General features: G+C 39.1%; 1 protein-coding gene across 1 annotated transcript in view; it reads left to right on the top strand.

The window, feature by feature from the left end:
- dock1 (dedicator of cytokinesis 1) overlaps positions 1–20,137 on the top strand; it is a 351,227-nt gene that overhangs the window by 294,527 nt on the left and 36,563 nt on the right. The window contains exons 38-43 of the mRNA XM_041815464.1: positions 4,052–4,171; positions 5,393–5,482; positions 7,540–7,644; positions 14,177–14,318; positions 15,820–15,901; positions 19,859–19,943. Of these exons, the coding sequence (XP_041671398.1) occupies positions 4,052–4,171; positions 5,393–5,482; positions 7,540–7,644; positions 14,177–14,318; positions 15,820–15,901; positions 19,859–19,943 (624 nt within the window). The remainder of the gene's footprint in view (positions 1–4,051; positions 4,172–5,392; positions 5,483–7,539; positions 7,645–14,176; positions 14,319–15,819; positions 15,902–19,858; positions 19,944–20,137) is intronic.

Below are 20,137 nucleotides of genomic sequence, written 5' to 3'. Positions count from 1 at the left end.
CTTTTCTTCTCCAATAATCTTCCGGCGTAATCTATGAAGTCACTGTCCTCCTTTTTGTTTCCAAACAGAGGATCATGAAAACAAGCCTGAACAAGGATGAATGATGGGTGCATAATTCTGCATCCAGCAGCACTTATGGAGCAAAACCGGCTCCTCTGGTAATAATTGCTCCTCCAGCAGAGTGTCAGCAGCAGTGTAATAATGCCTGATGAATTTACAGCACTTTGTGTGTTGTCAGAGATGTATCAGCACTTTAGTTCTGTCGATGCAGCCTCACCAGCCATCCATGAATATAAACGCAGATCCCTCTTAGCATGTAAATGCTGCAGTCCAGCTGTAAAGAAATCAATATCCTGATCCGGAGCCTGCCAGCATCCCTCCTCATGCCACAGCAACAATGAGCAGAGCAATTACTTTTCACCCATCTCCAGTGCAGCATATTGAAATTCCTCAGTTTTTCTATTCAAACGTGACCCTCTAATAAAAACTCTGTAAGACTTTCAGAGTGATCTTAACTCTTCAGGCTGTTCACAACACCAAAGAAATCCCAATTAAAACGGGACGGTAATGAATCAGTCCTGTCCTGGCGCAGAGGATTATGCTTCCTCGACACAGAGGCCAATCAGATTGTCCATCTCCCCTGCTAGCCAAGCTGCTGTAGCCTGTCAGAAAGCCCATTATTCTCCATGCAGGGTGAAGAAAAGGCATGATGGAGGACTCGGTCAGCACAAAACCACACCCTGCTGTCTTTATGTTGGTATTTTACATTATTTTTCCTAGCCTGACATCACTTACAAATAGATGAAAGTACATTTCACAGCAAATACAGTTAGTTAAACCTCAGGTGAGGAGTTTATCTGGTTATGAGGCAGACTAAAATTGTACTGATGCATCAGTAAAAGTTATACAAGCAAAAAAGACCTTCAACATGAAGATTCAACCATTTTAAGTTGTTTTTAGTGTTTCAAAACTATGCTGCGGGTAGATTACACACAAGACGATTTCCTTTTTGCCAAAAGAACAATAGATACTTTTAACTGATAAAATAAAGCAGGATGAGAGTATTTCTCATACAATTTACTCTCTCAGAAGACAAAATCAACTAAGAGATTAGGAGCACAGGACGTGCCAAAATCAACACTACGAAAAGGGTCCCTCAAAGGAGCTTTAAGGTTCTTGAAGGTCTTAAATAATCTTAAACTGCACATTTGAAATTTAAGGCCTTAGACACTCTTTTACTAAGGCAGGTTCTTCTCCAATCTTCATGTTCTTGTCAGCTTTATATGATTTTAAACATCTTTTGCTACAAAATTTTGCATATTCAGAATTCAGAAGAATTTCGGGAATTCAGTTTTGTATGTTCTAAATTTCCTGAGGTAGGACCCCAGAACCCTCTCTGATTGTCTCACTGTGATTCATTACACCCTGTACTGTTGTAAAACACTGGTTCTGTTACATCTGAGCTACCACTTTAAAAATCTGTGCAGCTCACGCGTATTTTAGCAGGTCTTCCGGGACAAAGACACTGTTTTACTTTTCAATAGCTAAGTTGTTTAGAACGAGCTTAACACACCTGCTAAAATGTGTTTCAGTAGATATCACCATATGACATGTTGATAGAATAGAGGCATTAAATGTGACAAAAACATCCAGTTTGGGCACTTATGACCAAAACAAAAAGTTTGCCCTGCAAAATTTGGCATTTCACAAAAGGGTCATTAAATCAGAAAATTCAGTCCTGGTCTGTTGTACCAAGAAATCTCACATGCCTTTCATTTTTGAAAGCATGTAGGAACTCTGTTAACTACAGACTCAGACAACTTTATTCATCCCAAAGGGCAATTCTGTTTTTCAGTCTACCCAGACCACATGCACATTCACAACAGCAAACAGGAAATGACAGGGACAGTAAATAAATAGTACATAGACTGAGATGCTCATGTGTCCCTTTAGGAGTGACACACCCAGGGTCAGGCGTGATTAAAATACACATTTAAGAACAGCAGCAGAAAAAAGGAACGAAATAGAACCAGCAACTAAGACGTGTAATGCTCAGAGGTGGAGAAAGTCCTTACTATTGTACTCAAGTAAAAGTAAAGTTAAATAGTAAAATATGATCTTTCCTTATCAGCATGAATGACAAGAGACTAGATCTCCAACAGGTTGTTCAGGTAAAGTCACACCTCTTCAATAAAGTGAAATACACAGCTAAATTAACAGTGCTAATTGAACTTATATAGAGCTTAATTTAACACTTTAAAATTGTCGGTTTTAGTCCACACCAAAGTTTTAATAGTTGTGGATTTTTCATTCATTTTAATTTTTATTTAATTGTTACCTTTTGTTTTGAATTTCAATTTAGTTTTAATTAGTTTTTACTGCTGTTTTTTAGTTCAGTTTAGTTTTTATTTTGCAAAAATGCTTAGTATTAGTTTAGTTTTAATTGTTTTAGTGTAAGTTTTAGTTTTGTCGGCAATGTGGGATGCCTGCCAGGGTCAACACCCAAAAGGGCTCGTCACTTTTCACTGTAATTATTCAGTTTTAATGTTGGTATACAACTTAAGACCTAAAATTACCTTTGTGTGAAGTTGTCTTCAATCAAATCAGGCAGTTTTACTCTCTCCAGGCTTGGGAGTTCATGTCAGTCAGTATGCTAGTATCAAAGACTAAAACTAAGGAGATCTTGTCCCTAATTCTATTTTATTTTAGTTAGTTTTGTAAGCACATAATAAAGCTTTAGTTAGTTTTTGTTTTATTTGTAAAGCTTAGTTTTTATTTTGTTTAAGTTAACTAAAATGATTTTTACATTTTCATTTTAATTATTTAGTTAGTTTTAGGTGACTATGATAACCTCGGTCCACACTACGTAAAATTAAACTGCACTTTTAAAAGTAACACTGAACAACATGCAACATCCAAACACAGTTAAACACATGTAAACACTCTGCCCAGGGCCATGATGGGAAACTCCACCCACAAAACTCCCGGATTTGAAATCACAGTGTAGTCAACAGAGGTTGAAAAATTACAGGGTATAGTCACTCTGGTTAAAACTTACTTGAGTTGAAGTAAAAGTACTGATTTAAAAAATGTACTCAAATAAGTACAAGTTCACAAAAAACTACTCACTTACAGTAATTTGAGTAAAGGTAATTAGTTACTTTCAACCCCCTGGTAATGCTTTGTCACCCAAGTTTTTACCCTGTAGATAAATATCTCATTTCAAGATACCTAATTTTGCACTGCATTTGCAGATATTTTTGCTCATTTTAGTATTTATCTTGTTTTACTTCAAATATTTAGTGTTAAATTTTGAAATCAAATATTTATCCAGACTTATCACTGGTTTTGAGCCCTGTGTCTCCATTTTTTTAATAAATCAGTGCTTTTGTTCATTCTCTACATCTGTCAGTGGGTTTTACAAACTTTAGACATCAAACCAATAAAAAAGTGTCAAAAAGAAACTGACTGTAACTATTCAATGTTAAATCATTTAAGAAATACAGCTTTTTTTTCCATTTCCTGAAAGATGTGATTTTTGAGATATGAGGTAATGGTCCGATGGAGTTACGTTATATGCAAAGACATTTTTTTTTACTCAGTCAGACCAATACACTCTGTGATATTTGAGTTTTTGCTGTGTAACACAAAGTAAAAAAGCATTAAAGTTATTAAAAGAGTACAGAATGAACAGAAAATCAGACGAAAACTTTGCTAAAAAGTGCATTGTATTGATAGAAGTGAGGGTTTTAAAAGCTTACGTAGTTCAGGACTGTCAAAGCATTTGAAAAAATAACTCTGTAGCGGCACAAATTCACTAAAAAACCTTTATGTTCTATCACACTGACTGTATTGATGTATATTTTATTGCCCATGTCTCAAGTTTCCATCCTGACCTGCCAGAATGTGGGCAGCCTTAAAAACAATCACACATCAATCTCTCCAATTTGCATTGGCTATAACTCAGTGATCGATTTCTTGTCACCCTCCCCTCTTTTGCTCTGTGTTGCATCGCACCTCATTGACCCCGGCGTCGCCTTGTCCTCCGCAGTGGTCAGACGAGCAGTGTGCAGCCCACCTGACCCAGCGAGACGGCTACCAGGCCAGCACTCAAGGACAGCTGAAGGACCAGCTTTACCAGCAGATTATCAATTACTTCGACAAGGGCAAGGTAAGAGACTCGCGCTCACATATTTTGGCGCCGACACACTCGCTGAAGAGTGGCCATAATCATGATAAATCCCAGACTCCTGGGAGGCTATTTTTAGATGCTACCTCCTCTGTTAAATACCTTTTCTGGCATGAAAAGGTAGGTATTGAGGTAGAGCTGCTGAACAGAAGTTCTATATTCTTTTCTGCAGATCAGGGATTCTATATAATCCTCTACTTTTAATCAATGCTTTTATGGACAGACCACACAAGCATTAGCACAGCTCTTTTGTCCATTACCTTTCATAAAGCCTTTTCTCCTGCTGTTCATCTCTCTGCATTTCCAACCACTTCAGCCTCATTCTTGAATTCCACCTCTGTTGTAAAGTGGGGGAAAAAAAGCCTCCAATGATCGAGAAAATGATCCAGTGACGGGGGACCTTGTTACTGCGGTATTCGTCTACATTTTTCTCTGTTTATTCCAGGAGAGAAAAGTGTTTTTCTGCCTGTAAGTAAATCCTGGAATGTGTCTGCAGATCTGCAGCCAGAGCGTCTAAGAGATGAAGGCTTGTCATATGCCATGAGTGTTGGTGTTCAGCCACCAGTCTTTTCCTCTCCAGCCAATGTCGCTGAGAAAAGAAAGGGCCAAGGAGGCAACAAATTGAAAGCGCCTTGGCTAAAGATGAGCACACAAACACACCAGAGTGATCAGGAAGTGTTACAGTCACTATGAGGATACATAAACACTCCTGAGGGGCGGACAGAGGGGGCATCAGCAGAGGACTGTTTCTCAGAGTCATCCAGATGGTGTTGCCACCACCGCTCCATCAGATCTGAGTAGCTGTCTGGACTCGGCCCACTTCCAGTCTGGCTCAGATTGGTTCAGCCTGATCTAATCCATTGGGAAGCCACTCAGAAGCCTTTCAACATGTTTGAGTGGCTCCCATCTATCTGTGACACCACTCCACTGCTGGATGAGTCTCCAGGGGAAATGTATCATGATAATATATGTTCTCTCCCCCACAGGATGTGTTTTATTGTGTAGGATCAAAGAAAGAGCAAAATACTATCAATATAATAAGACCCTTCTCTTTTTTCATTTTCAAAAGAACTGAACTTGGTTTCTTCTACTTGAAAGAGAAAGTTTCCTCTGTTCATGTGGCTGAATAAGGAGCTTTTTATCTAAGCTTTAATACTGATAATTAATTTATTTACCAGCCGTCTCTGCTTGTGTGCCCAATAGATGTGGGAGGAGGCCATCATTTTGGGAAAGGAGCTGGCAGAACAGTACGAGAATGAGATGTTTGACTTTGAACAGCTCAGTGCATCCTTGGTAAGTTTATTTTCTAACTTAAATTCTAATAAAGAAAGTCCTCTAAGGATATAGACTGTAATAACCACAAAGACCTCAACTTAGATAGGCAGCGCGCATTCCTGCTTTTCCTATGCCTGCAAGGAAAGGCAGAGGCATGGGGAGAAGCAGCAAAATCCCAGAGCAGAGCAGGCATCAGTGACAACATACTGACATGGATTAAGGTAGAAGAAGAATAAACGAGGAGCTGGGGTGGAGGAGGGTTGCAAAATGCGGCTTGCAGAGGTGGCAGCAAAGCATAGCCACGCTAAAGTAGTTTAAATATGGTAGCATGATTGCTATTAGCAAAAGCCTGTGAATCGGCTGGCCATCAGCTGATGAGAGCCTTTGTAAGATCAGCTGATTCAGATGAGGTTAAATAATGTACAGACATGTCATAGAAGTAGCTGACTGAATGGTGGCTTCTTTTTGCTTCATTTGCCTTAGCTAAAGCTAACATAGCTTTGCTAGCTAGGTAGTTAACATTAGTATGTAAGACGTAAGCCAATGTAGTAACAATAGCTTTAGCTAAAGGTAACAAATCTAAATTGAACAGCCATTCGCATAACTACATCTTAAATGGATCTATCTCTAGCATAATCTAGCTCTAGTAGTATAGTTCCCATAGCTTCATTTCTTTAGCTTTAACCATGTTAGCTTCTGTTATGTCACCTACGTAGTTTATGTAGCTAACATAGCTTTGTCAACTATAGATTAATCTACCTGGCTACATTGCCTTCGTAGCTTATGTAGCTAACATAGCTTTCATAGCTTTGTTAGCTTTAGATTTGTCTTTATGGCTACATTACCTATGTAGCTAATGTATCTTTGTAAGCTTTAGCTTAATCCATGCAACTACATTACTTGTGTAGCTTACGTAGCCAACATATCTTTGTTTTAGCTTAAACTACATTGGTTATGTAGCTACGTTACTTACATAGTGTATGTAGCTAAAGAAGCATTGTCAGCTTTAGAATTTATCTACGTCGCTACATTACCAATGTAGCTAATGTTGCTTTGTTAGCTTAAGCCTTATCAATGAATCTACATTGCCTGTGTAGCTTACATAGCTAACAAAGCTTCATTAGCTTTAGATTAAGCTCCAATGTAGCTAAATAGCTTTGTTAGTTTAGCTCTAGCTACACTCGCTGCATTAAAGTGTTTTCATGGAGGACAAGCCTGTTCCTTGAAAGCAGACTGTTCAATCTGCTTTAAACATTTTGAATCAGGTTTTGCTGGTCACGTTTTTATCTTTTGACCTTATATATCCAGACCCTTACACTCACCCTAACCCTTACCCAACCAGGAGTGTAATCCAAACTTATTTTGAAATTTTCAGCATATATTTCCATTCTGACCAATTCAGTGTCTCACAGTAGTGGTCTGCAAGGGTGGGGGATCTGGGATCGTCTGCACCCAGACTGACTTGGAAAAATGGGGCAGTTTGAAGAGATGTGAAGGAACAAAGAGATGGAGGTATATCCTTCAAAATAAAAGCACATCGTAGAATTTTGCTGCATATTTTTGTACAGGCACTCATCTGCCACCCACTGAAAATGGCTTCATGAGCCACTTTTGGGTCCTGGCTCACCAGTCAAGAACCAAGGACTTAAAGGAATGTGCTAAGAGCAACAGCCCACTGCTTTATTGGCTCAGCATCTTTACATTTTTTGTTCTTTTTGGCCGCGGTCCCGGGTCTTTTTTTGGTTTCAATAGTTTGTTTTATTCTCTAAATTGATTACTTTTGTGGAAAAGTAAAGATTATGGGTTTTTTTTTATCTTCACATCTTTTGTGGAATTCCCAAACACAACTTACCGAGAAAAAATTAGTGTAAGAAGTTCAGCTTTGTCTACAGGGGTCACGAAAATCAACAGAAAGTTCTTCACAGGAGCTTTAAGGTTAATTAATCAATCAGTTCACTTCTTTTAAACTCCCACATCCTATTAAAAAATATCAGAATTTAACAGATTTAAACATTTTCAGATGTTTTCAATAAGAAATGTTTCCCCTAATACTAAGATGTTGTATCTCTCTACAGAGGAAGCAGGCCCAGTTCTATGAGAACATAGTGAAAGTGATCCGGCCCAAACCAGACTATTTTGCAGTCGGCTATTACGGCATGGGCTTCCCCTCCTTCCTACGGGTGAGTACTCGCATCTTCATCATCGTACATCCCCCACAAACTCTCGGCACCCAGCGCACGGCTGTTAGCACCGAGTGGGTGAGCCACTTGTCAAAAACAGATGATCAATAGGTTTACCAGCGCTCTCTTCGTTCTCAGCCTCAGAACCGCCAATACGTTTGCTCTTCACACGTCTCGCTCCCACGGGCTTGGGTTGTTTTGGCGCCTTTCGCTTGTTCAGCATCCCACCTGGTCTGGCTTTCACTCAGTAACTCAGTCACTCACAGCGAGCAAACTGTGAATCACAGCAGCTGCTCCATGTGTGGACTTTAGAGTAAAACCAGAACAATGTGCTGGACAGATGCTCTTCAGTGTGGAAGTGAGTGTCCTAGACAAATGTAGAGTCCTGTGAATGAAACATTATCTCTTTCCTGTTCTTCTCTGTGTTTTTGCCTCTGTGGTTTTATAACACAGCAATCAATACAAGTAGAAAAGCTTGATATTTCCAAGTGTAAAAATTCAGCAATATCTACAATCTGTAGATTGTAGATATACAGATCTACAATCTACAGATCTACAATCTGTAGATTTAAGATAATTGATGTTAGTCTTAAAAATCTTGCGTTAGTAAGCTAAGGGTAACAGAAGTTACGTGGTTGTAAAGAGTTTTGGTGGCTAAAATGGGGTTAAAGACTTAAATATTCAGGCTTTAACTGTTTAAACTCCTACTCTCAACTGATAGTGTTTTGCAGTTTTGAAAATGAATACCTGATGAAGCTGAATCTATCTGGTATACCCCCTACTAAGTCCACTTGGCTGCTGAACCTGCACTGATCCGAGTTTCCCCTCTAAATGTCCCAGCTGGTCTCGTGCCAATCTGATCACTGCTTATCACAAATTGAATATGTGTTTAACAGCGGTTTGATATCTCCTCGTGGCCTTATTCAGTCAGAGGTGCTTCTTTTGCTCTCTGGCTGTGAAGGGTGCGTTGTTCTGTCCACATTATCAGCTTTTATTTAAACAGAATATTAAACTGATGGAGGAAGTACTGTGTAGCATTTATATTAGGCCAGAACTACTTATCCACATCTAACTTGTAAGAGGAAAGCGGCAGCGCTTTAAGATGTGTTAATGTTTCAGCTGTCTTTAGGCTGTAATCTCTCAGCAGCTGAAGGTTTTGTTTTCTAGTCTAAAAGGGATTTCAGCAATTTTTATCTCACGAGAACCACACTAAAAGGCCTTAAAGTCTTGAGGGAATAAGATGATGTAAAAGTGCACCTCCAAGAACAGCAATCCCCTGATCATACACTTTTCATTCGATTATGAGGAACAGACATTTCACAGGGGTCATTTGCCTCCCTCCGATCTTCATGTGCCCGCCTAACCCCTTTCATCTGTCAGGGCAGAAACTCCATTTCAGACAGGGCGGGCTGCCCTGGCCTAATCTAACCGGCTTTAAAACAGTCTTTGATTTGAACTCCCTCTTCATTTTACGAAAGTAGTTTAACCTGAAAAATCCAGGGCAAGTGCTCGGCAGGTTGGCCTGTCCAAACAAAATCAGCAGCTATTGTCTTTTTTAATCAGTGAGTACAGGAAAGAAGCAAATGCGGATGTGTAAACTGCATAAACTGCAGTTCCTCGAATGTACACTAGAGGCTGGCTCCAAAGCAAGGAATTCCCATTTGAGCTTATTTCAAAATGTAAAAAAATGTAAAAATCTAATGGTACCGATACCTGATTCATGCAGTAACAAAAATTCAGTCCTACACAGAGGCTATCAATATTTTCCACGTGTGATAAAATGATAAAATTAGCCTATTTTACTGATTATAAATAGAACTCAGTTTTCTTTCTTTCTTTGATAATATTAACTTTACAATGGATTGGGTCTTTTCTCACCTCCATGGGCCCCCCATTTGCCTGGAGCCCAGAAAGGTCTCTTGGGTATTTTTCATCAGTTTTTGAGGGCAGATTAAGTTCTGTTTACTTTGGAGGAAAGAAGCAAAAGCAGAGTAATGCAAGTGCTGTAAGGGCTTTATTTGTACACCCCAAGTGATGTATTTAGTGATCATAATAGTAATTCTGACTACTTACTACACAGTAGAGGAAAATATTTATTTTTTGTGTATTAAGATAGATATTATTTTAGAGGGTGTTTATTTCTCACCCAGCGCTTCTGTTTGCTGTTTGCTGTTTGTGTTGCTGCCACGAGTATCCCCAGGGGAAAGTCAATTATGTGAGAGAATCAATACTCTGATAAAGGCATTTTGTACCCACCCTCTAAAGAATTGATTTTATGCAAGAGTGCTTAATTCAGCTGCTTATGATTTATTAGTTGTTAATGTGCTTAGACACAGGGGTACTTACTAATTATAAACGCTCTAGATCATGTCATTTGTAAAGATACTTGGACACAAGTTAGAAATTATTCCCTACTTTTTGCCAACAAATCCCTCGGTCTGCTAGAACACTTTCATTCTTTGGTTTCTATCCAAATAAACATTGTAAGGACAGGCAGAGAATATTAACGCTAAATCGTTATGTAGACCTTGGAAATCTTAAAAACCTTGTCAAGAAGTTTCTGTTACATTTCCTCAAAGTTTCTTTCAGCTTTTCTGACACATTAGAAGTATTCTCAGGATTTCAAAGAAAGCTTTCTGTCACAATTGTTTCTCTGGCTTTACATCCCGTCGGCGTATTTCTCCTCCTCTCCCTTCTCCCCCTATCAATCCTAAACTTTACTTAATCCCTGCATTGAGTTTCCTGTGAGCGCTTAAAGCTTAAAGAGCGACTGAGGTGTGTGTGAAAGTTGGTTTGAAATATGTATCCTAACACGCCACATTCTGAGACACTCCGACATGAGCTGTCATGTTCTATCAGTCAAGATGTTCCTCAGACGGACCCCTGAGCACACTCGGGGAGATGAAGGAACGTTCCTGGCTCATGCATTTTTAGGAGCACTCCTCTTGCACTTTTCTCTAACAACTTATTTTGGTTTCAGAGATAAACAACATTACCTTTTCATCACCTTCTGTATCTCTTTAACCTCCAGCCTGCAGCTTTTTGAAGCTGGTTTTGTTAATTTCACTAATTTCCTCATACCTTAGTCTTACCTAGTGCTTATACTTAGCTTTACTATCATCCTTAAAGCGACCATCATCATTTCAATCTCCAAATTTTATATTTCTGTAAACTCCTTTGTCCATTGCCTGTATCAAATTGCCTTTTCTCCCCAGCAGCCAAGACCAAAAAGCCCATTTTGGCATAAATAATTTTCTCAATGACAATGATTTCCTTTGGCAGAACTAGCCAGTGTACACTTGAAGGTAATAACAATGACAGCCCTAACACTGAGATTACTGTATACATGACCAAAATGCTCAAAACAGATAATGTGTCTCTGCTATACTCTTTGGAATAAGCATAAAAATACACAGTGATGGAAAAAGATTAGATGTCTGCTTTCAGATGATGAATGATTTAGAAAAAATGTAGAAAGCAAATCTCGCAGCTGAAAAATGTAGTTTGTACTGTCAGGCAGATTCTCCTTCGGTGGGAAGGGAAGACTCTGAAAATCAATGCGCTTTTGTCAACTTATCTGTCAAAGCAAATTTGAAAATGGCCCTCAGGCATATTTCATGGCTGCGATTCCTTTAATTAATTTGGGAATTGAGACGTTCAGGAGCAAAGAAATTGCTATGTGTGATCCATTGTGCCGTGGTTGTCTTTGAAAGAAAGGAGGTTTAAAATGGCTGTTCTTCTCTCTCACTTCGTAGTAGTGTACATGGTGGGAATTGACTACAAACAGGCAACATCCATTTTTCTCTGGGGTTATAAAGCTCAAACTATGGTTCAATTTCCATGGCTAGATTTTAACAATCTCAGGGTAGTGGAAAAACCATGACAATTTTAATAAAATGATTGCTGGTGGGACTCTGGCCTTTTTTTGAGTGTAATCAGCCTAATTGAAAATCCATTAGCTATGCTTAAATATCTGCTAATATTAGTTTTTAGCCACCAGCTACAAAATAACACTTCTGGGGGTTAGCTAAAAGCTAGTGGAGTTAGAATTGGCATGTTTCCAGCCAGTTTTTTTTTTATGTTTGGCTAACTAAATTCAAGCCAACAAAGTATAAACTATGACGTGGTGCTAGCATTAGCTGCTATAGCATTGCCCAGTCATTATCAGTGTGTTTCAAGTCATATACTTCTGACAGTATACTGTATTACAGTTCACTAATGTGCAGTACACGGCACTTAATCACACACTGCGCACTGCTGTTTTGCACTTACCGGAAGTGACAATGGTCTAACTGCCTCTGTTTTCTTCTAATTCTTTTTTGACAGCAAGTTGTAAACAGACTTTAAGCTTTTAAAATTAATGATTTGAAGGCAATTTTTACAAAATTATTTTGCCTAAAACGCCTTTTTTCTATCAAATTCTGCTGTCATTGCTAAAAACAGTTGCTAGCTAGTGGATGCTAACATTAACTAGTGCACTAGCATGCTAACTGTACAGTATCTGCTACATACACCACTAATATAGTGTTCAGGTGCAGGTGAAGTGTCCGTTGTTCCCAACTCAGTTCTTGGACTGGTTCTACTGTGCTAGTAGTATCTTAATACTGAGAATACATGGAAAATGTGAACATCTGCAGGGACATTGACCCATTTCAAGACAGCAGTTAACAGTAAAGCCATTAGATATTAATACTGTTAGCTAGGAGTTGCATTTTCTCTAAAAGGTATTTGATTATCAGCCATAATGTCATAACCATCCAGGTTAGATTGAACATGAGCTACCTGATTATGGAAGAATTGAAAATACAGTATGGTCAAAAGTATATAAGGACGCCTGACCATTACACCAAAATGGACTGTAATGACATTGTGTTCAAATACATGTACCTTGGTATGGAGTTGCCTCCCGTTTTGCAACTACAACAGTTTCCACTCTTCATGAAAGGCTCACCACAAGATTTCAGGGTGTTTTTCTGTTGGAATTTGTGGTCATTCATTCTGCAGAGCATTACGAGCTCAGGCACTGATGTTAGACGAGAAGGCCTGGCTTGCAATCTCTGGCCAGTCAAGTTCCTCCACACCAAACTCATCAAACCATGTCTTTATAGTCCTTGCTTTGTGCTGTGCAGCACAGTCATGTTGGAGTAGAAAAGAGCATTCCCCGAACTGTTGCCACAAAATTGAAAGCATAGCATAGTCTTAAACATCTTGGTATGCTGAAGCATTAAGATTGCCCTCCACAGGAGATAAGATGCCTACCCCAAACCCTGACAAACAGCTCTTTATCCCTTCTCCACCAAACTTCACAGTTGGTACAATGCAGGCACCCACCGAACCTAGACTCACCCATCTGACTGCCAAATAGAGAAGCATGATTTGCCACTGTTTGTGTTTTACACCACTGAATCTGACGCTTGGCATTGGACTTGGTGATGTAAGGGTTGCATGCAGCTGCATGGTCATGGAAACCAATTCCATGATGCTCCCACTGCACAGTTTTTGTGCTTACATTAACACCAGTGTACGCTCAGAACTCTTCAGATATGAAATGTCCCTGCTCTGTGATTTTATGTGATCTTCCACTTTGTGGCTGAGTTGCTGTTGTTCCTAAACACTTCCACCTTCTAATAATATATCTATAAGAGCTGACTGTGGAATATCCAGCAGGAAGGAATTTACAAACCGTTGATGATGTCATTACATACCATACACCATTATTACACATACGCCAACCACATCATATAATAACACTTGTTAAAATTATAAACACAAAATGAACAATAAGTGTAGAAATAAGGAGGTCTGTGTGTCAATAAAAGTTTGAGAAGCTCATCATTAATGAGGTATGGAAATTGCTTCAGGGATTTGTAGTTGCTTCAATCCTGGAAAAAATCATGTACATATCAACTTGTACCTGCCTTTCCTCTTTTTTTCTGAAATGTCAATGGAAGATTTTAATTGGAAAGTTTTTTGACAGGTAGATTTATGTGAGGCAACTTTCTCAACAGCTGTAGTTTTTAGCAGAAGTTTCTAAAAGAGCTCTTGACAAAATGACGGAAGCCCTTTACAGTCTGTCAGTTCGCACAAACAGAAGTCCTCCTATAGAAGCAAGCTCACTCTGAACTCAGCGGGGACGGACTAATGGCTGCATCAGCGCCAAGAACTTTCAGTCACCCTCATTTCCAAGTATTTAAAATGGAGATTATGATAATGTATTGTGACCCAGCTACATCATCGAGGCCAAGTCGATTTACGTATCAAAGCCATTCTCCTCCATGCTACTTTTTTATGTTACATTTTTGTCTCTGTCCCATGTCTGTCCCTACAGCATTCATTGATTAGATTTTTGCCCCTGGTTCTCATCCTGTGAAATGGTCTATGAAATGACATTTCCAATATGGCTCTATTGATAAAAAATGTCAGTGTACCTTATGTCCACATAATGTGTTAAAACTAGCATCTGATAGTAGGTTCTGTCTCTGCCTCTTTGTACATTTGCAAGGTCTCACTGTTTTTGTTCATTTCCCTTCAGAACAAAATGTTCATCTATCGAGGGAAAGAGTACGAGCGCAGAGAGGATTTCGAGGCACGACTTCTGACTCAGTTCCCCAATGCAGAAAAGATGAAGACGACCACACCACCAAGCGAGGACACAAAGTGCTCTTCTGGACAATGTATCCTCAGCATCAATCAGTCATTAGCTTTAAATAAGTGTGGAAGATTTTTCTGTTGCTTGGGTTTTTTTTTGCTTTTAGTTTTATTTGTTCACATTCAACACTTTTTTTCCATTTCTTTTGGCGGAGCAGCGCAGAGGCTTTTTACTTATGCCACTGAAAAAACATGTTTTTCTATACTTGAAAACAGTTATGCAAGATACTTACAGTGGCTAAAGAGCTTGGCAGCATAATTCAAATCCCCATCAGTGTTAATAATTAAAAATATATAGTTTTAGTTTTTAAAAGTTCACAAAATGTTATAAAATCAGTTAAATGTCAAATGCATTAAACTGAGTTTCACAGAGTAGATTTACATGATCACATTAATCTAATAACTGGGAATAATCCAGCGATTTTTCATCATTTTCTTGCACTTCAGAAGTGCATTATCAGGAAAAAAAACACCACCATAGTCTTAATTTCATGTACGCATTAAACTATTTTCTTCATCTCTCCAAGAGTGTTGCTTCCCAGCGCATAATGTTAATGTTAATTAATATTTGAGTTTCATGTTATGCTTGTACAATGGTTTTGGATAGCCCCACAAGATCTTCAGGTCTAAAATTTGGCCACAGCAAACTGAAGTTTGAAAAAGGCTTGTGTCACCACTATGAAGAACCATGACAAAATCTGACATGAAGAATGTAACACTCAGTTGCCAGTTCAACACTATGCACAAAAACAAACATCTTAAAGTACGTCCCCAATAGAAATATTTCCATTATTTAATATCCCTTCAAAGTAGCTTCAGTTTTTAAAAATAACAGACATATTACTAACAAAAGAAAATAGCTAATCATTGAAAAAGATGTTGAGCCAGCTGATCAGGTTTCAGAGACGCCCTGGTCGGCCCCAGTCATTTTCTTTTTAAGGGTGAATAGAAAATGGACTGCAGGCCTTAAGCCATCGTTTGGTCATCCCTGCATTAGTTTAAGTAATCAACCAATGTAAAGTATCAAAAGAATTTGAAACAATGTGGTCCTATGGCAGTGAGACAAAGATCAACCTCTCAATGGCCAAAGTTGTCCATCCCTAGACCTTGGACTGTTGTGTGATATCATCATTTTAGTCAACCTCAAAGCAGACAGACCCCTCCACTGCCAGATTCTTGGTGCCCCCACAAAAGGGACCCAGGTTTCCAGGTTGGAAACCAGTGCGTTAAAGCATATTACATTTTGCTGCTTGCATCACTACTTGAGTAATCAGGTAACTCCAGAAGACAGATAATGATCAGTTTTTAATAGTGAGTGCTAACTGTTGTGCACATTTGGTTTGCTGTTAGAAAACTGTTATAATTAAATTCTAGTTTTAATGTTCCTGATGAATTCAAGTGTTAAGCTGCCTTTTACAATTGCATTTCAGTAAATCTGTATTAACTGTAATATTAAATCATCCCCCCTTGTGTTTTATTCCTTTGTGTTTTAAAGTTGTTTTTATTTCCTTGATGTTTCTGCTGAAGACATCCAGTGTTTTACAGTAAAAACCATCCTAGACCTGCCTGCCAAGTTCCAGAACAAGCCCGTCTCTGAACAAATAGTGAGGTAAGCCTTGCTTCTGCGCACACACATCCTCATTTCTTTACAATTACTGAGTGTGTTACTCAAAGTCACACAGCATGCATTTCCACACAGGGAGCCAAATGTACTCTCCCAAGTCACTCAAAAACCATTTAGAGAGGCTGAGATGACATGCAGAAGAGCATTAGCATTTTTAGAGTGGACCGCCATGGAGGGAGTGATTAAATCTTGATGTAAATGTATGTCTGTATGGAACAAACAGCGGTTGACCTTCTTGTTGTACTCGTGGTTATTAACTTGTGCCAGCCATCTGCTATTATCCGCTGTGCCAAGTACAACAATGTTCCTCTGACATCATTAATGCTTTTGTGTCGCGCACCGGGGGCCACGGCAAACAGTGCCGGGCCCCTACTCTCCCGTTTGTTTGCCCAATATGTACGCCAGCCATAGCCCCCCCAACCGCATCGCTCAGCTGTGCAAATTCACTTCGATATGCCACCCAACGCATCAGCGGACATAATTAAAAGAAGACTTTTACCTGGAAAACCTTTAGGCAAATATACCTGTGCTGTGATCTTATCACAAGCCTGCACCGGTGGTCACATCCTCCCTGCAGCAGCCTGCAGGCTTGTTTGCTTACTGTGTCTGATTGGAATGTGTAACTCTGTTAATAGCCCAGATTAGACAGCCGTGTTTAGAGAGCGATAGAGGATTGTTCCACACCAACTGTCTGTCCTTCTCTTTTCCTCTGCCAGCACTCTTCCTCCTGCTCTCGCCATGCATTTCCTGCCGCTCTCTTTATTTGTTCTCTCATTCGGTGCAACAGATGAACTGTGCATAGAAATGAGGCTGAGCTGTTTGAGCTGAAGGGTCACAAGCAGCAGGCAAAGCACACACCCCTCGCTTTGTCCACACCATGCTACTGCATCATCAGTAGCCTGCCAGCTAATGACATGTAAAAAGGCTTAATTAGAGGAGTACAGCTGATTCATTAACCAGTGCATTAGATCAGAAGCTCAGAGACGTGATTTTTTAGTTAATTTAATGTGTTTTAAGCTAATTTGCAAATCGCTCTTATCGCTTGCCCTTTGTGACCAAGCACAGAGGAGGTTGTCTTTATTTATAATTTAACCACCTCAGACTAGATTCCTCGTGACGACTGTGTCATTTAAGTATGGTAGCTCTGTGGGTGCAAACAGCTTCACAAAGCACAAAGATTATACAAAACACAAACATGTAAGAAAAAGTATGCAATGTTTCTAGCATTTGAGCCAGAAGGGATGCACAGATGCATTGGTTCATTTGTATCAGCTGATATTGGCCTGGTTTAGAAACGTAAGCTATCAGCCACATTATGTGGCATGCAAATGTTTTTTTATTCGCCATGAAACAGGAAGTAGGTTTTTCTTGTCTTGAAACACTGATTGAGCTTTGAATCTTATAGACGACGTACAGAAGTGCTGTTCTACTCAAAAGGAGTTTTTAGGCTCAGAAAATTTTCTAAGAAAGCAAAAAAAGAGCACCCTCCAAATAATAAACTCCTTTAGGTGCATGACAAAAAAGACTCACTAGGAAAGGAGACGTCAGCGCTCAAAAAATCCTTTTAGGTAGTTTTATTTAGGCAAGGCACAACGGATGTGTTTCGACTCGTGGTCTTCTTCAGCGTTGTGAACACTGAAGTAGAAGAGCACCTTAAATACAGGAAACATGCCTCGCCAAATGAATTTAAGGTGTCAAAACGCGTCCGTTGTGCCTTGCTTAAATAAAACTACGTAAAAGGACATTTTTGAGTGCTGACATCTCAGAAAGTTTTCCACCCTGTATGTTTAAGACATAGTAACTTGCTTGGATAGGGAGAGCTAGCACTACCTTGTCTTTTTGCCAGCTCTCTATGAACTGTACAGTTACTTATATTTGGATTAGAAGAACCCCCTCTGAGGGCTTAATTCAAGAAGAATCCCTTGGATTTTGCAGAATTTTCAAAATTGATATCAATCCTCTCCTTTTCAAATTCAAAACTTTGCCCAAGATACATGACTCTTCCAGTGTTTTTTAAGACTATTGAAGAAAACTTCTTGTTTCATGGCGAACAGAGAATTATCATGGATGTTATTTGTTGTGACTTGAGCTTAAGCCCACTTGAATTCACCAGCAGATGTAAAAAAGCTGCAACAAATAATTACCACAAGTTTCATTTTTCATTTTTACACTACATTTGTGGGAAGTACAGTGATTACATTACCTTCACATAAAAGTAGTAAAACCCTGCAAATGTTACACCTAATACCATGCAGTCTGCAAACATGTCTTACGTTTGTGGGCAGTTATTGCGTTTGCAGGTTTTAGAGGCTTCTATTTGAGTTCAGGGCTACTCAGACCTACAGGGTATTCTATGCTGTTGATACAGTGCAGAAGTTTAAATCAAGCTGTGCGCTTTGCAACATGGAGGCCTCAGTTACATCACCCATTGTTTTTTGAAGAGGCATTATGATGCTATACAAGAACGGTCACCATATAAGAGAGTATGTCTCTTCCTAACTATAAATCAATCTAGAAATAAAGAGGGTGCTGAGCCTTGAGTGTCCGGGAAAACAGTTATTTGTACACTTGTCAGTCGCCTAAGCCACACCTCTCATTATGCAAAACAGATGCCGTAAAAAATGGAAAGACCTGAAGTGTTTGGTAATAAATAAATGAGCCATTAGTGCCACTTTTAAGCACTCTTTAAAATAATTGATCCCTGCTGTCAGACTGGGCATTTTAATATTGGTGTCGATAGGAATTCCTTTGCTTTTGGAGCAAGCCTCAAGTGGGCACAAGCGGAACTGCAATTTTTTCTGCACTTCTGCTTTGGCTCCATTTTTTTGAATCTCTGGAGGTTACCACTTTATGCTTTATGCTACCTTGATAATCAACTTCCTCCTGAAATCCGCAATAAATATAATGGTAATAAAACTTTTCATATGCAACTGCTACTAACAGTAACTAATTAAAATTATGCTTCTTATTTTAGCAAGCATACACACACTATAACCTAATTTATTAACAGTTAAAATAAACGCCAGATTTATTGAAGATTTACTTTTCAGCATCTTGTAAGTTAAACTTACCAGGTGTTGTAAAATGTATTTGGCATTTTATAAAATGTTTTGTTATGATGGAAGGGTTTTTTATGTGTTTTGTTAAACATCATTGTTTTCTAGATTAATATCCCATTTTCACTTCTTGACCGCCATAGAAAAGCCATAATTGGCTTTTCATTACAAAACAGTCAGAGTGAAATTGCAGCACACCATCTGCACACACTTACTGCTGCTACTTCAGACATAAAAGGGCAGTGGTTTTGGGACAGCTCTGATTCACTTTCATATTTTATTCATTATTGTTTGCTAATAACAGCAAAACAGAATCTCTGAACCATATGGCATTCCTTTGGAAATGGAAAATCCAATATGCTGTATGAGGATAATAGATCTATATTCATTTCCCCAGGAGAGTGTGAACAGATTTCTGTCTGTTAGAGAGACAGATAAAGGATGGAAAAAAGAGGAAGTAATGCATCTATATCTGAGGCCGTGTATATGCCCAGACAGCTGTTCCCAAAGCCATTTTCCAACACACTTCATCTTCTCAGTGTGAAAAGTCTATTAACCTGATTTGCCAAAGTTCACTCCTGCCAGTCCTGTGCCACTGTTAGGTGCGTTGCAGCCTCTCTACATGACTGGTTTGTCAGACTAACTTCAGGGGTCACTGGTGACGTGGGTGACCCAAATATGAATTTAATTACCATGTAGATGAGACAGTTTTCGACAGCTAGTCAAAACGGACATGCTAAATGCCACGGCTCCTGGCAGAGCCCGCCTGGAGGAGGCCTGTCCTGTGTTTGACCTGAAGCAAAGCAATCAACCTTTGAATCAAGCCGCGGATTGCCCATAACAGTTTTAATTTACTCAGGTGATGATGTTTTTTTTCCCTCCTCAGCTTCTACACGGTAAATGAAGTCCATAAATTCCAGTATTCCAGGCCGGTGAGGAAGGGAGAGAAGGATCCTGACAACGAGTTTGCGGTAATTTTTTTTTTTTTCCACTCTGCTTGTGCTTGTCCATCAAGTTTCATTTAAAAGTAAAACTATACTTTTTAAATACCCAAACTGCTTAGAAAAGACAGTTTGATAAAGCCAGTTTAAATTTCTAAAAGTAACCTAAAGGCTGCTTAGTATTCAACGGAGGCTGTGAATAAGAAAGTAAATAAACCATCCTG

Source organism: Cheilinus undulatus, linkage group 20 (assembly GCF_018320785.1).
Source record: "Cheilinus undulatus linkage group 20, ASM1832078v1, whole genome shotgun sequence".
NCBI lineage: Eukaryota > Metazoa > Chordata > Actinopteri > Labriformes > Labridae > Cheilinus > Cheilinus undulatus.
This window is presented reverse-complemented; position numbering and strand designations above follow the sequence as displayed.